At 38.8% G+C, this 18,271-nt stretch overlaps 1 protein-coding gene across 1 annotated transcript; it reads right to left on the bottom strand.

The window, feature by feature from the left end:
• Positions 1-1,020: 1,020 nt before the first annotated feature.
• On the bottom strand, positions 1,021-2,330 carry SPRR2G (small proline rich protein 2G). Its single transcript, XM_007977101.3, has 2 exons — positions 2,292-2,330; positions 1,021-1,573 (listed from the first exon to the last, which is right to left on the bottom strand). The coding sequence occupies exon 2, from the start codon at positions 1,550-1,552 to the stop codon at positions 1,331-1,333; it is 222 nt and encodes a 73-aa protein (XP_007975292.1). The 5' UTR covers positions 1,553-1,573; positions 2,292-2,330; the 3' UTR covers positions 1,021-1,330.
• Between the last annotated feature and the right edge of the window lie 15,941 nt (positions 2,331-18,271).

The following is an 18,271-nucleotide window of genomic DNA, read 5'->3' as shown; positions in this document are numbered from 1 at the left end:
TTGTGCACGTGTACCCTAGAACTTAAAGTATAATTTAAAAAAAAAAAAAGATGTGAAAACAGGTAGACCTACTTTTCATTTGGGCAGTCCCTCTTAGCAAAAGAGTTTTAATCTATTCCTCAGTTCTTTTCAAGTTTTTAAAAAATATATGTTTGAAACACCCTGTATACTTTTGGTTGAAATGCTATGCAAAAGTAATTATATAATTGTTGGGTTATATACAATAAAATTTTAGGACTTTGACCATCCTCATAAGATGACTGTCAAACTTCAAATATATATCGAAATCATGACTGTATCCTAGAGATCCAACATCTCTAACCTCATTTGCAAACATTTCTCCTTGACCACCATTTTCCTTTCTGTTATTTTGTATTTCTTTAGCACTGGCCATCTCTTCCAACTGAAACAATCTACCCCTGATATACCCATGGCTGCCTCTTCTATTCATTCATGTCTTTGAGCCAAAAGTCACTTCAAAGAGTCTTTCTAAATAATTTTACTTAAATATAGCCCATGCATTACTATAATTTGTCCTATGTGTGTGGGACATGTGTGGAGGTTGTAGGTTGGGGGGGGCGGTGATATGTAACTCCCTTAAGACTATAGACTCTTTAAGAGCAAGGACTTTGTTTGGTCATCATCATCCCTATCTGCAGGGCATAGAAGACTGGCTGACACATGATAGACAATTAGGAAACACTTGTGAATAAGTTAATTGCTATAAGTACACTCAGCTGAATACATGCTTTCTTACTTTTTACAGATGATGAAACCGAAGCTAAGACAGTTTAGGTAATTTTTTCAGCCATACAAGCTAGAAGGGGTAAAAATGAGTTTAAAACCAGTAAAAGAGAAAAAATTGTTGTACCCAATCCAAAACACACATTTCAAGCAACACTGAATTCAGTGATGGAAAAGCCTAATAATTCTAATAATTCAATAGGAATGAAAAGAAACACTCACTTTGATGTAGTTAACAGAATAGGTTAAAGACATGAAATGCAAACAAAAGCAATGTGGGCCTAACCATGAAACATGTGCTTTATTGGGGAGAAGCAAAAGAATAAACACACTTGTTCTCAAGATAGGAACCACCATCTACATCACAGACAACAAGGCGAGATTAGGCAATGATCTGGCTGCTCATCTTCCAACAACATGATATCGGCTTTCAGAACTAAGCTTTTTCTCTGTCAGCTCCCAAGCCAGGCAGAGGTTAGGGAAGATGCAGCCTCTCACCACAGCTGAAGGGAAGACGATGGAATGCTGGGACTAAGAAGAGCCACTGGATCTTGTTGTTTCATGGTTCTGATGAATTCTAGTGATGTTACTTGCTCCTGGGTGGATACTTCTGCTGGCAGGGTGGGTATGGTTGCACAGGAGGACATTTATCCTGGCATGGTGGAGGTGGGCAATGCTCAGGTGGACAAGGAGGAGGCAGGTAAGGTTCAGGGCACTTCGGAGGTGGACAAGGCTCTGGGCACTTTGGCGTGGGGCACACAGGAGGTGGCTGGCAGGGCTGCTTGCACTGCTGCTGCTGGTAAGACATCTCTCCTCAGTCTCAGAGAATCTGAAAGACAGACAAGCAACAGTGCTCATAAGAGAGATAGTCCTGTTGGTGGAGCAATTAGCTGGAACATCAAATCTCCAGTATCTAAGGACCAACTCTGATCCCTAATACAGTCTTTATGACTTTATGTTGCTTCTTCACACTTCACTTTTAGGACCTCTTACCCTCAGTTCTTCAGTCTTTCTGGCTGTTCTCTCATTCTACCTTTTTCTGAAAATAAAATTGCCTATGAGAAGCAACAAGTGTTGTCTGAATACAAACACTATCTGAAGAAGAAAAACTCAGATATTGAAATTCTAGCCAATACCAAACAAATCTGTACTTTTATCTTCCAGGTGGCCCTCGTTACCAGTTTTAATGAGCTGACTGTGGTGCTGAGCCATGAGTTTTTGAAGAGAATTGCAAAAACTTGCGCCCTTCACCCAAGGAGATTGCACTCCAAGAAGATGTATTTGGAACAGATGTGAAGCAGGAGACAGAACAGCATCTTGTGTCTCTCACTCTCCTTTAGTTTAAGATTTTGTTTATTTGACTTCAGGTTCCTCATCACCTTCATGTTTATCTACCAAATACCAGCTAAAATTTACCTTCAAGACCTCATTATCTTCTTTTTCCTATCCGTGAGGATAAATTGGTTAAAACAAATAGGCATTTCTGTCCCCAAGTTAAACCCTAACACCAGCCAAGTGCAAGAAAGGCTTCTAAGATTTGTACTCACCAGAGTCTCCAAAGATCTACAACTGAATGTCAAGAAGATAGCCTGTGTGGTGGAGAGTCCTTTTATAAGGGGCAGGCAGCCCTACACAGGGAACAGCCCAGGACTAGCATGATGTGCTTATTTCCCAACCAAAATACCACGTACATGCAATCCATGCTGGTGTCACAAAATTTCCTAGTCCATGATCCTCCCCAGCAGGATAAGTGCACAGTGATTCACTTGGGACATTATCTCAGGTTCCTCATGCCAGTGGCAATTGTAGAATGTGACAAATTGTCTGACAACTGTGGTGCTTTCCTATAATTAGAGATGGTGCTTCTCCTACTTCCCAGCTTCTGAAGTGTCTTTTATGTAAAACTACTCCCATTCAATTTCACATGCCCAGTATCCAGCTGTGTTCTCTTTAGTAGAGACCAGTATGTGTTGATCCTGCAGCCTGGCTATATCCTAACCCTCAACTGCAGTTTTTCTTTACAACTAACTTCCCCTTTTATCATGGCCTATTGATCCTTAGGCTTTTCTTGACAATTAATGGACTTGAACAGGGCCACAAAATCATATATCAGCTTCCTAGATGCTGACAGCCCCACCCTGGGTGTGTTCCAACATGGTATTAATGGGCTTGAACAAAGCAACACCATCCCTCAGTTTCCTAGGCCATGAGAGTCACGTTGGGGACCCTCATTAAAGCTTCACGTTTGCAGATTTATACACTAACCTCATCTCTATGGCCCTTGTAACTATGAGTGACCTGTGGTCTACTAGAAACCCAAACTCATCTTCTCCCATTTTCTTCCAAACTGACTTAATGTATGTGCTGCATCCATTTTGAAGCTTTTCCACTCATACTCTTTAAATATTGTGTGTTACTTTCTCCTACAAGTTAATTCAATTTACTCCTTCACAATTTCTCTCTTTTGAAATGAATTTAGTAGGATTTCAGCCTTTCTTTGCATATTCAAGGAATGAAGTTCTGTAAAGCTATTTATCCCGCCATTTACTTCATGGATATTTTTACCTAAATAAGTAAAATATGGCTGGCACGGATCCCATGGATAATTTCTTAGTATAGCTTATTTAACCATATTAACACTTCAGCTAGTATTACTCACTGTCCCAACTTGGAGAAAACTTGAGTACCTTGGTTATGCATACATCTACAGCCACCACTACTGTGTGACATTAAATATTTCCTAACCTCCTTGAAACACATTTTACACAGCTGTAAAACAAAAATAAAAAATATACCTACCACAAAAGTCTCCTGCAAAAACTCAAAGGGTGGCCTAAAATTATACACATTACATAGTGGGTCTTCTAAGAAATATAAACTCTAAAATGAAGAAGAAATACGAATAACTAATAACTAATCATAACTAACCAATAATTTCGAACATGTCAAAAAAGATAATAAAGAATGCCATTGTTTGGAGTAAGGCCTATTCAGTGAAGATCCTTGCCCTGCTTCCCCCGTTCTTCCAGCTGTAGTCACTACTAATTAGAGGACATGGGTACCATAGTACCTGCAGGGTCAGCACCTTGTTTTCCAGAGAAACCTCCTCTCACTATCTGAGGGAAGATTTCATGCCTTGTTCTCTTTACCTAGAATAATGCTGTGTTGTATCTGCAATGTTTCAAACTTGATTGGGTTGGTACAATAGAGAAACAGAAACAAACTGAGGACCTAACATGGGAATTTGAAGAGGTAGGAACGTCTTTGAGTTGAGTCCTACTATTAAATTCTTTCTCAGCATCTCAGAGGAACAACATGAGTCTAGTCATCCCTCCCCAGCACTCTGAAACCAAACAATTGAGTCATCTAAGTTACTATCAGGAAACTGACACACTTCAGGGATGCCAGAAGGAACAGGGATGCTCCTGGGATGGGTGAGGCACTTTCACAGCATTCTTTCTCATGTTGAAATCCTAGAAACTATAGCTGATGCATGCTGAAGAATTAGCTAAGGATTATGTGACTTAAAACAGTTCTATCAACACAATTTTAGACCTACTTTTTTTGCCTCATGAATTACTAATAGATTCCAAAGTTATTTTTACCAATAAATTATTTGGTTTATCAATTATGCTTGATAAACTGATGGAGCATTGGGCTTTTTAAAGAAAAGAATGCTTAATGAGATTTTCCAGCTTCACAAAGAAGAATAATTTTTTTATATGAAGAGAAAATAGCTAAAGGACAGATGATCCTCATTTTTCACATATAATGGGTACTTGAAGCACTCTGTGCAAATTAAACCTCTGAAACTCATGTAGTCTCTACATTAAGGTTTGCTAGAGCTTACTTATAAACTAGTAACAGTGGTTATCTCAGGAGAATAGTTAATTATCTAGGGGATAGGAGTGGGGGAGAGACTAACTTTTCAGTGCATGACCATTTTCTTCTCTTTTGAATTTTGGTATCATGTTTATTTTTTGCTTATTCAAAATATTTAAATATTTAAATGTTCAAAGATATTTTTAAATTGAAATAAATAAATCTGTGAGTAAATACTATGTTAGCAAATTGGCATGGTATAAACACAATGATTGAGTTAAGTCCTAATTAGGTGTGTAACTTTGAGCAATTTTCTTAACATTTCTGCAATTCTCAGCTTCATCATTGAGAAATGGTAATAGTAATACTTCTCTGATGGATGTTTTCGTAAGGTGCAAATAAAATAAATTAAATAGTAAGCCTAGTAAAACAGCTGTGGAAAGCTGGGAATTATGAGGCTGAATTACCTGGTCCCAAAGTTCCTGATTTGCCTAAAGATTTTGGAAAGAAGGACAAAGCTATTTTATGGGAGTCCCAGAAATGAAGAAATGAAGGAAGGTAGAGAGGGTAGAAGATAGGGGAGTGGAAAGAAGAGGAAAAGGGAAAGAGAGAGATAATGACATTTCCCAAGGACCATTTGATTTTACTTGATTTAACATTTATAGCCTAGTACTTTATGCTCCAGATAAAATTATTTCCATTTTAATAAATAAATTAAGATATGCTGCTACTACAAAATATGTCTTTAAGTTCTTGAGAATATAGAATTAAAAATAATAGAATTAGAAATGAACAGATGTGGCAAGAGTGAGCGTCCCTGCCTTGCTCATGATCTTAGAGGAAAAGCTTTTAATTTTTCACCCTCAAGTAGATTAGCTGTGGGTTTCTCATATATGGCCTTTATTATGTTGAGATACATTTCCTCTATACCTAATTCACTGACTGTTTTAATCACAAAAAGATGTCGTATTTTGTGAAAAGCTTTATCTGTCTCTATTCAGACGATCATACAATTTGTATCCTTTATTCTGTTTTTGCAGTGTATCACATTTATTGATTTGCCTACATTGAATCATCCATTTTTTTTAGGAAAGAAGGAAATTTATTGAACCATCCATCCTTGCATCTCAGGGATAAATCCCACTTGGTCATGCTGCATTATTCTTTTAATGAACTATTGAATTAGGTGTGCCAGTATTTTGTTGAAGATTTTTGATTCTATATTCATCAGGGATGTTGGTCTGTAATTTCTTTATGTAGTGTTCATATCTGGCTTCGGTATCAGGGTACTGCCGTCCTCATACAATGAATTTGGAAGTGATCTCTCCTCAATTTTTGGAAAGTTTCATAATAATTTATTAATACATTAGTTCTTTAAATGTTTGGTAGAGTTTACCACTGTAGCCATGTGGCCCTGAGTTTTTCTTTTATCACAGTATTTACATTGCTGATTTAATCTCCTTACTCATTATTGGTCTGTCCAGATTTTCTATTTTTTCATTATTCGGTCTCAGTAGGTTGCATGTTTCTAGTAATTTATCAATTTCTTCTAGGTTATCCAATTTATTGCTATATAATTGTTTATAGGTAGTCTCTTAGGATCTTTTTTATATCCATGGCATCAGTTTTCATATCTCCTCTTTCATATTTGATTTTATTAATTTGAATCTTCTCTCCTTTTTTCTTTATTAGTCTAGTTAGAGGTTTGTCAAATGAGTCATCTACAACTGCTGTCTCTTCTGTCCCACATCTCACTAACCCTTCAACCCATGGCAGTCTGGGTTTAGCCCACCATCTACTGAAATTATTCCAACCTTTCTGTCAGATAAACTGAGTCATTCTCCATTTTTAACTTCCTAGACTTCTCTGCTACATGTCACAGTGGCAATCATTCCATCTTTCTCTAAAGTCTCTACTTACTGGTTTTCATAACATCCACTTAATATTCTCCTACTCCTGTGCTTAATCTTTCTCCTCCTTGATCTGAACCTCCTCCTCTAAATGTCAAATGGAGTCCTCTGTTGTTCATTCCATGGATCTTACCATCATATGCATTCTCTGGTGACAATATCAATTATTCCTATGTTTTCAGTCATCGCAAATCTACTAACTCACACATCTACATTTGCACTCCAGAACTCACTTCAAACTTAAATATCCCCTTGCCCTCTAGATATCTCTCTCCAAATATCCTCAAGTACCAACAAACTGATCATCTTTCCCACAAACTGCTAGAACCTCCAGTGTTCTCTATCCTATACACCAATAATCACCCAGCTACTTGAGTTATATTGACATTTTCCCCTCTGCTACAAGCTACTTATCTAAACACCTCATACTGACAGTTCAACAGCCTGAGTATCTCTGGAATCCATCTCTCTCCTTCTATGCTGACTGTCATGCCCTGGTTCAGGGCCTCCTCATCTCTTGCTTGATTATTAATATAGCTTCCAGATATAACTCTCTACCTCGGTCTTGTTTGATTTAAATCCATCTTTCCGTTGCTATAAGAGTAATACATTAAAAAGTAAAATCTGACTACATCACTTGCTTGCTTAAAATACTTTAACTTACAAGAGTAAGTTCTAGGCCCATTACATAGTCCTTCCTTCGCCTGTAGCCTCATTCCTTATTACTCCACTTTTTGTACTGTGTGCTATCATGTATCAAACTGTGTAATTTTGCTCACATACCAGTTTTTTCTACCCTCAGTTAATTTATTTACTAACCGGCAATATGCCATATTGTTATTGTTTTACCGGGCTAATGTCCATACAATTCTCTAAAAGCCATCACTTCAATGAAAAGCCTTCCTGGATTCTTCCCATTAGGGCAGGTGCCCCTACCTAAGAGTCCCATAAAACACTCTGAGCTTTGCATTACATGTTTAGTGCAACCCATCTGCATTAAGCGGATTTCCCACCCATACGCTTTTCCCTTGAGCTTGCAAGTGCTTTGAACAGTCGGACTGCAACTTCACCTTCTACACTCGACATGATCCAATACCTGGAACACAGTACAGGCTAAATAAATAGTTGTTAAAAAAAATAATGATTTTAGTTCCTAAATTTTGTTGACTTACATGTGTCACAACAATCTTGTGAGTTCTGGGGGAAAGAATATGCTATTACCTCTGTGACTAGAAAAAAATAACATTTAATATTCCACAGAATTACTATGTGATTTCATGATTTTCCAGACATCTCATCTTTCCACTACATTAACCATGCAAAAATCCACACACATACTTATAGCAATTGGAATTACAGATGATAGAGCCTTGACTATTTAGATTTGGGGCTCCTATATTTGGATACTCCATGACAATTTGTCCCAATGCATGTGATTGCTGAATAACTTTGTAAACACCATGTATCTTACCAGTGGATTACAGAAGGAATTGTCTAAAGAATTTTAAAAGACACTGACATTGCAGAGTTTCTTTAGTTCATGTCTCCTGTGACAGAGGTAGTAGAATATTAAATATTATTTTTATAACATTTGGTAAGAGCAGTACATTTAAATACATGCTGTTTTCTCTATCCCCCCTTACCCTCACCATTCACTGTCCACTGCTGATTAGTAGAGAAGTTTGTTTTGTTATATTGAACCAGATAATGGATAAAGAAGACAACTAAAATAATACCAGAAAGCCTAGACAGAGTCATACTAAAAAGGACAGAAAAGGCAAAAGAGAAGGTTAGGGCAGCTGCCATGCAAAAATGAGTACAAATTTGGGGGAGAGAGGTAAAGAGGATTTTAAGTTATTTTATTGCAATATAATTCCAGTTTGCCATTTGTTAAGTAAACATCAGTATTTAAATTGATTTTCAATTGTTTTTCCTTTTTAGAACTCAGACTAATATTTCTTCTGAATGTCACCTTGTGCATAAGGTCAGAACAAGATTGTTTGGCTTTATTCAAAATGTACAGATCTCCTCAATTTACAGGGTAAACCACATGGTAAATTGAGGAGCTGGGGCTTACTGGCATTGCCCAGCATCACCCAAGAATATCATACCATTTTTATTGAATGCACAGTACTTTTGCACCATCATAAAATCAAAAACATTGTAAAGAAAGCTAGCATAAGTCAGTGATTATCTGTACTTTGTGAATTATCGCTCGGCTTTTAGAACTTAAGGTGCAAGTTTCATATATATCTTTTTTAGATTACATGTAGAATAATCATTAATTTTATTAAGTGTGATGATCATCTTGTGGCTATTTTAAGATATCTGTTAAAAACACATACTGATAAATTTATAGGTGAAATGATATGATGTTTGAAACTGTAAAATAGTTCAGTGATAAAAAGAACAAATAAAGTATGGGAGAGTAGATGAAGTCAAGAATAACAAATTGTTGATAATTTTTGAAGCTAGGCGATGGATCCAAGAGAGATTATAATACTCTTTTGTATTGCTTTTATTGAGGTATAATTGATATACAAAAACTTGTGCACACTTAATGTACACATCTGGATGAATCTAGACATATGCATATACCCATGATATCATCATCACAATCAAGATACTAAGCATATCCATCACCTCTAAAAATTTCCCTATGGGTTTTTTGTTGTTGTGTTGTTATGGGTTGGTTTGTTTTGGTTTGGTTTGGTTTGGGTTTGGGTAAGAGTACTTAATGTGAAACCTATCCTCTTATATTTTAAAGGGCACAATACCATTGTATTAGTCTATTCTCACACTGCTTACAAGGATACTACCTAAGACTGGATAATTTATAAAGGAAATTGATTTAATTAACTCACAGTTCCCCATGGCTGGAGGGGGGCCACACTTACAATCATGGCAGAGGGTGAAGAGGAAGCACAGCATGTCTTACATGGTGGCGGGAGACAGGGGGGGTGGCGGGGTACTGCCAAACACTTTTAAACAATCAGCTCTCATAAGAACTCACTCATTATCACAAGAACAGCATGGGGGAAGCTGCCCCCAAGATCCAAGTACCTCCCAACAGGTCCCTCCCTCAACACGTGGGATTATAATTCAAGATGAGATTTGGGTGGGTACACAGAGATAAACCATATTTTTCTTCCCTTGGTCCCTCCCAAATCTCATGTCCTTTTCACATTTCAAAAACAATCACACCTTCCCAACAGTCCCCCAAAGTCTTAACTCATTTCAGCATTAACTCAAAAGTCCAAGTCCAAAGTCTCATCTGAGACAAGGCAAATTCCTTCTACCTGTGAGCCTGTAAAATCAAAACAAGTTCGTTACTTCCAAGATACAATGGGGGTACAGGCATTTGGTAAATGTTCCCCTTCCAAATGGGAGAAATTGACCAAAACAAAGGAGCCACAGGCCCCACGCAAGTCTGAAACCTAGCTGGACAGTCATTAAATCTTAAAGCTCCAAAATCCCCTTTTGACTTCATGTTTCACATCCAAGGCATGCTGATGCAAGGGGTGGGCTTCCATGGCCTTGGACAGCTCCACTCCTGTGGCTCTGCATGGTACAGCCCCTGCAGCTGCTTTCTTGAGCTGGCATTGAGTGCATGCAACTTTTCTCAGTGCATGGTGCAAGCTGTCAGTGGATCTACCTTTCTGGGGTCTGAAGGACAGTGGCCCTCTTCTTACAGCTCCACTAGGCAGTGCCCCAGTTGGGACACTGTGTGGGGTCTCCAATCCCACTTTTCCATTCTGCATTGCCCTAGAAGAGGGTCTCCATGAGGGCTCCACCGCTGCAGCAGACTTCTGCCTGGACATTCAGGCATTCCCATACATCCTCTGAAATCTAGGCATAGGTTCCCAAAGCTTGACTCTTGTCTTCTGCATGCCCACAGACCCAACACCGTGTGGAAGCTGCCAAGGCTTCAGACTTGCACCCTTTGAAGGAAGCCATAGCCAGGGCTGCACTTTGGGATATTTTAGCCATGGCTGGATCTGGAGTGGCTGGGACACAGGGTACCAAGTTGCAAGGCTGCACTGAGCAGTGGGGCCCTGAGCTTGGCCCATGAAACAATTTTTCTCCTCTAGGCCTCTGGGCCTATGATGGAAGGGGCTGCCACGAAGATCTCTGAAATACCTTGGAGACATTTCCCCATTGTCTTGGTGATTAACATTCCTTTCCTGGTTACTTATGCAAATTTCTGCAGCAGTCTTGAATTTATCCCCAGAAAAGGGATTTTTCTTTTCTACCTCATGGTCAGGCTGCAAATTTTCCAAACCATTATGTTCTGCTTCTCCTTCGAGCCTAAGTTCGAATTTCAAATCATATCTTTGTGAATGTATGTGACTGTATGCTTTCAGAAACAACCAGGTCACCTCTTGAATTTTTTGCTGCTTAGAAATCTCTTCCACCAAATACCCTAAATCATCTCTTTCAAGTTCAGAGCACCACACATCTCTAGGGCAGAGGCAAAATGCCACCAGTCTCTTTGCTAAAGCATAGCAGCAGTGACCTTTATTCCAGTTCCCAATAAATTCCTCACCTCCATCTGAGAACAACTCAGCCTGGACTTCATTGTCCTCCAAATTTTCCTACATCTTCCTGTCTTCTTCTGAGCCCTCCAAACTGTTACAACCTCTGCCCATTACCCACATCCAAGGTCATTTTCACATATTTAGTTATCTTTACAGCAGTACCCATTCTGCTGGTACCAATTCTCTGTATTAGTTTGTTCTCACACTGCTGTAAAGATACTACCTGAAACTGGGTAAAAAGAAAGCAGGTTTAATTGACTCACAGTTTTGCATGGCTGAAGAGGCCTTAGGAAACTTACAATCATGGCAGAAGGTAAAGGGGAAGCAAGGCACGTTTTACATGGTGGCAGAAGAGAGAGAGAGTTGGGGGGAACTGCCAAACACTTTTAAGCCATCAGATCTCATAAGAACTCACACACTGTCACAAGAACAGCATGGGGGAAATTGCCTCCATGATCCAATCACCTCCCAGCAGGTCCCTCCCTTGAAATGTGGTGATTACAATTTGAAATGAGATTTGAGTGGGTACAGAGAGACAAACCATATCAACCATATAGTTAACCATAGGTATTATATTGCACAGCAGGTCTCTAGAATTTATTTATCTTATATAACCGAAACCTTATACTCACTGAAAAACAAATTTTCTATTTCCTTCTACCCTAGCCCCCAGCAACCACCATTCTTTTCTCTGCTTCCATAGGTCTGGATATTTTAGAAACTTCACATAAGTAGAATCATGTAGTATTTTTCCTTCTACATGACTGGCTTATCTCACTTAGCATAATATCATCAAGGATCAACCATGTTTTTGCAAATGACAGGGTTTCCTTCTTTTCTAAGGTTCAATAATATTACATTGTATGTATATACCACAATTTTTCAATTTATTCATCTGCTCATAGACATTTAGATTGTTTCCATATCTTGGCTATTGTGAATAATGCTGCAATGAACATTAGAATGCAGCTATCTCTTAGAGATCTTGATTTTCACTATTTTAGATATATCCTCATAAATAGAATTGCTGAATTATTTTTAATTTTTTGAGGAAACTGCATACTGTTTTCCATAGTGGTTGCACCATTCTTCATTCACGCCAACAGTGCATAAGTGTTCCAATTTCTCCACATCCTCATCAACAGTTGATATCCTTCGTTTTTTGGATTTTTTAATAATAGTCATCCTAACACATATGAAGTCAGATCTCGTTGTGGTTTTTGCTCTTCATTTCCCTCGTGATTAGTGCTATTGAGCACTTTTTCATATACATGTTGGCCATTTGTGTTTCTTCACTGGAGAAATGTCTATTCAGGTACTTTGCCCACTTTTTAATTAGGTTATTTGTTTTCTTGCCTTTGAGTTGTTTGAGTTCCTTGGATATTTTGGATATCAACCCCTTATCAGATGTATGGTTTGCAAAAATTTTCTCTCAATCTGTATGATGACTTTTCACTCTGTTGATTCTTTCATTTTCTGTCAAGAGGTTTTTAGTTTGACACAGCCCCACTTTTCTATTTTTTTATTTCATTGCCTGTGATTTTCATGTAAGTTTCATCTATAACTTGCATTAAATCATTACCCTAGACTCACCTAAGAGTCCCAGCCTGCCATTAGCTGGGCTGTTGGAACTCTGGAGCAAAGAAATGAGAATGATCATATATAAACTGTGAATAATCTTAGAAATCAGATGGACAAAAATTACAAAGACTACTCTAGAATTAGAAATATATCCTCAGGTCATATGCAGATTTTGAGAATCTTCTCATAAAAAAGAAAATGGGTTTCAAATAATGGTAATTGACCTTTCTAAATTGACAATGTCTAAAATCTCCTTCGTAAAATTAGAAGACAGAAAACTGCATTTCAACCATCTCCATGATACCAATAGGGAGTTTGTTGTTGTTGTTGTTGTTGTTGTTGTTATTTAACTTTTATTTTAAGTTCAGGGGTACATGTGTAGGTTTGTTATATAGGTAAACTTGTGTCATGGGGGTTTGTTGTACAGATTATTTCATCACCCGGATATTAAGCCTAGTACCCATTAGTTATTTTTCCTGATCCTCTCTCTCCTCCCCACCTCCTTCCTCTGATAGGCCCAACTGTGTGTTGTTCCCCTCTGTGTGTCCCTGTGTTCTCATCATTTAGCTCTCACTTATAAATGAGAACATGTGGTATTTGATTTTCTGTTCCTGAATTACTGTGCTAAGGATAATGGCCCATAGCTCCATCCATGTTCCTGCAAAGCACATGATCTCATTCTGTTTTGTGGCTACATAGTATTCCATGGTGAATATCAATTATTTTCAGGAATGTGTGTCCTCTGTTGAATGGAACAGGGAGCTACCTAGAGTAACCCAAACACTCTGCCCTTCTGCTATGCCTGAGCCAGGACATTCTTGAGGCTCCATTACTGCTATGGGTCCCACCTTTAAACAGCAAGTTAGTGTATCAGGACTGGGGAAACAGACAGAATCACAGTTAAATTAGCCCACTAAAATGGTGCAGGCCCAAGACCCTGGACTTAGAATTGCTTGGTGACCAGAGAGAAAGTGAGGGACCACAGGGTTCTAAAGCAGGACACATCATGGACTGGGAACCTCAAACTCCATGGCCTGACCACCTCAGACTTCCAGCTCAGATCAGATATTATGTCTTCCAGGAATCCTCTCCCAACCACAGCCAATCTGTGCATCTTTATCATAGTACTTGCCAACATAATATTTTAATTTTCTATGTGTCTTTATATTTTATACAAGATAGTATGAGCCCCTTAGGGCAGGGATAGTGCCTTAGTCAATCTCAGGTCCCCAGTGCCTATGACAGAGCATGCTACATAATTGGGGTTAAACAGATATTATCAAACAAGTAAATAAACATTAGTTCTAATGCCTAAAATGACAATAAAGAATCTTCTCTCATGATTAGCAGATCCAGTGATACTAATGGTAGAAGCAAAACCAGTTCTTAACCATCCATTCAGTCAATAGTTTTGCTACATAGCAGACACCATTAAAAATGCACAAGATGAAGATAAGAGCTGTTCATGACCCTAATCTTGAAGAATATACAGTGTATTGTGACAGACAAGACTTGCTTCCAGATGATCATAACATGGAAAATGTGGCACTGGAAAGGAAGCATTCTTTTTAGAACTGTGCATGGATTGAGTGTGACTTTATGTGCACATGTGATTGAAAAAAATGGAGCTGAGGGATCAGCTGACAAATTATCTCATGGGTGAGGTTGTGTTTCATAAAATAAAGTATGGTTGTTTAAACATTCCAAAAAGAAGGCCATCTATGCCAAAAGCACATGATTTTCTAAACATCTCATCTTTCCACTACATTAGCCCTGCCAAACATCACATGCCTCCCTATAGCAATTGGAATTATAGGTGATAGAGACTTGACTATTTATATTTGGGGCTTCTATATTTGGGGACACATAAGAAGAGAGTAAGAGGTCTTCAAAATGTTAGCTGTGGAGCAGTGTATACCAATTCCAAAGCAAGTTTCAAAGCAAGAGAGGTGTGTCATCTTCTTTTTGGAGCCTAAAATGCAGCCCTCAAATCCTCTGAACCTTGGCATTTCTGTCCTCAGCTCAGTCTTTCCTACTCACCTTGTCCCTCTGACTGTTCTCTTCCTTTCCCAAATCTTCACCCCATCCATATACCTTCTGTGCACTGCATCTGTGTCTCAGCCCTGTTGGGAGACCATAGGAATGATATTCCTAAACAGTCAGTTAACATTTCAACCTAGATTATCACAGTTCTTGATCACAGTGTATCCAAAACAAAACCCATCCCATTCTTCATAACCTTGCTGCTCTTCTGGAAGACCAAAACTCTATATCAACATCACCTATTCTGTCTTCCAAAGTCTAAGATTTTGAGTCATCTAAAATAACCTCACATTTCTCAATCCTCACCAAATGGTATCAATACCATTTCATGTTAATATATAGTAATATCAACAATAGGAATACAATTAGAGAACTTTCTAATCTCATTTACAGAGTTAGTTCAATCTTTTATACAATTTATCTTACATTGAGTTATGAAATATTTTAGTTCTCAACTGTGTTTTTCAAGTAACAGGTTTTATATTATTTTAAAATAACAGAAAATGTTATTTAGTAAACAAAACTTAACGGACGAAATCATTCACAACCCAAAGAACAACGACGGATATTATTTAAGTGCCCCTGGGCATGGAGAAGCACAGGTCTCTAACTGACTGACGGACTCGCTTAGCAATGAATGGCAGGACAATGAGGCAAGGATCAGAGGTATAAGAAAGGCCAAAAGTGGGTACACCTAGAAGTTTTGTCCACCAGCAACTATCCCTGAGGAAAGTCATATAGTCCAGAATCTCTAATCCAGTGCTGATGGGTGGGCAGAAGCTCAAAAGAGTAGTCTGAAGAGGGGAGGGGAGAAGGAAGTAAGGGGCTCTGTTATTTTAAATAATTTGAGTACCAAATACATTCATCCCTCAGTATCCATGGGAGAATGGTTCCAGGACCCTCCCATAGATACCCAAATCCACAGATGCTCAAGTCCCTTATATAAAATAAGATAGTGTTTGTATATAACCTATATACATCCTCTGGTATAATTTAAATTATCTTTATATTACTTATAATACTTAATACAATTCCTAAACACCACTTCATTGGGTGGGGTGGGTTCAACGTAGAACTCTGCATACTGCAAACTCAAGTTTTGCTTTTTGCAACTTTGTGGAATTTTTTTCTGAATACATTTGACCCACAGTTGGTTGAATCCACAAATGTGGAACCCACAGACATGAAGTACCAGCTGTATGTTTAAGGAACCTATAAACTTCCCTCAGGCTAGAGATGGAAAGTGGCAGGATAACAGGATAACTTCACACTTCTCACCTATCCCTACACACTTCTCACCTCTCCCTGGTGCAAACTTTTGGGAAATTCTTTTTGTTTCCATCCATCAAGTTGATCCAAGATAAAAGTAACCTAGGTCCTCTGAGAAAAGGAGCAACTAGAAGAGGATGATGAATGAGATGGTTCTACCCGGCAGGAGATCGACTCCCACTGAGTCCGAAAATCTGATCCAGAATATTTGCACCCAGGCAGCTTTCAAGGTAGGATTTAGAAAGAAAACATGGATGGATGGATGGATGGATGGATGGATGGATGGATGGATGGATGGATGGATGGATGGATCAACTGATTGATCAAAATATAGGTGATTCTAAATATTGATATATATTGAACTAATACAATAAATAGGTTATTCTAAGTTTTAAAAAAATCAAAGAGCACTCATTGGTTCAAGCACAGAGGAAGCCTACTACAGAGCATAAAACTGAACCAACCCAGAGTAGATAACTGACTTCACAACAACTTTCCCACAGCTAGATTATGACACAGAACTCCCCAGTTTCCAGAGCTTGAATCCTTTTTCTGCCCTTTCTGACTTCATTTTCCTAATTTATAATGTAAGTCTGGCTCCTCAGAGGCATCAAATAGAGACTCAGGGACCATTGTTCTAACGCAAAACTGCGAAAGGATGAGGCTGGGATACAAATCTAGTGTTATGTTATCTCCTCTCCCAGAGCTCCTTTGGCCCAGAGGTTAAGAGAACATATATGAAATGGCTTGAGAACACAACATGTATTCTGGTGGGGAAGTGGCAGAAATAACGAAAAGTCTAAGACAAGACAATATATAATAGAGACCTGGAAGAGTGACTTTGGAGGGAAATCAGAGTTCTACAGGTGATAAGCAACACCTTCTTTCAGTCCTGCTGGTGTGTCTGTGATTGTGTATAAAATATTCTTTGAAGATTAAAAACTAAAATAGCACTTTGAGAGCCTCTGTGACTATGAGGCACAGGCTTCATGGCCCCACCAATAGCAGTGACAGCCTTGGGGTCAACTCAGAAATGTCTTTCTTGTACTGTGTTGAAATCAGGCTGAACCTCTGACTGTAAATTCCACAGGCACCAATTCTGCTTTCTATTCAAGGCTCAGCTGTTTGGATGGTGCATCTAATGCTCTTACTCACCCAAGCCTTCTCTTTCCCATAAAGCATCCCCAGTGCCTCACGTGACACAATTCCTAGCTCCTTCTCTGCCTGGTCTCTTTGCTTGTGCCTACATACTGGGTGGGTTGATAGGGCAGGTCCAGAGAATCATTCCTAATCTGTGTCTGGGCAGAGATTTTCCATGGACAGCCTCAGGGAGAACTGGCTTTCTGCCCTGCCTTGTACCAGGAACACTCCTGCACTTGTAGTTGTAGTTCTGGTTATAGTAGGGGGGAATGGAAAGTTGTTAATCATTGAGGATGAAGATTTGAGTGTTTATGAGCCTCTCCCACATGGGTATTTCACTTAGTCACTTGGGTTTTTGTTGTTTGAGAAAGAACCCCATATGAAAATCTGGTTTCTACAAGCCTTTTTAATGTTGTTGTTATTGTTGTTGTTGTTGTTGCTGTTCTCTTGGTCCCAAGGAAGTGTTCCTAATATCTGCAGCAATAAAAATATTACTACCCCTTCTTTTCTCTTCCTTGATACCTAAGCTCTGATGCTGCACCCTCAAATAAGCAGAATTGGGCCTGTGGACAGCAGAGGACCACCCAACCAGGTAGAAGCAACACATTTCAGTCTCCAGACCATGGGGATGAAGATCTCCAAGAATAGATGTGTCATTTCATTCATCACTCATTCCCATATTAGCCCACATTATCAACATCTGGAAGTCCAATGATGGATTTTGAATCTAAGAAAAGAACAGTCCTACTCAAAACTCTCTTGGGACAACTGATACCATCCACACAGATAGAAAATCTCTTGATGTGCTCAGCACTTTAAAAAGTTGAGTATCACAGAATGTGAGGGCAGTTAAAGAACTGTAAAAATCCACTTGATCACTTCAGAAAAGTGTTTAGGAAAAAAAATCCACTTGAAAATTGACAAAGGTCTATAAAGGGAACACAAGCTGGAATGGAGAAGAGGGGCTGAGATCCAGAACCATGGCATAAATAACCAAAAAGGACCTTGATGCAATCTACTTTAATTCCACCACCACCATCACAGAGGTCTCAAAATATATATGAGATATTTGGATCCTAATAACTTTGGCATGCCATACTGCAGTTAATGATGTGAAGAGATAAACAAGAGATGCTTTGTTTTGGAAAGGAAAAAAAAATCTCTGGCCAGGCGCAGTGGCTCACACCTGTAATCCCAGCACTTTGGGAGGCCGAGGCAGGCAGA

The sequence above is a fragment of the Chlorocebus sabaeus genome, chromosome 20 (assembly GCF_047675955.1).
Source record: "Chlorocebus sabaeus isolate Y175 chromosome 20, mChlSab1.0.hap1, whole genome shotgun sequence".
Lineage (NCBI taxonomy): Eukaryota > Metazoa > Chordata > Mammalia > Primates > Cercopithecidae > Chlorocebus > Chlorocebus sabaeus.
This window is presented reverse-complemented; position numbering and strand designations above follow the sequence as displayed.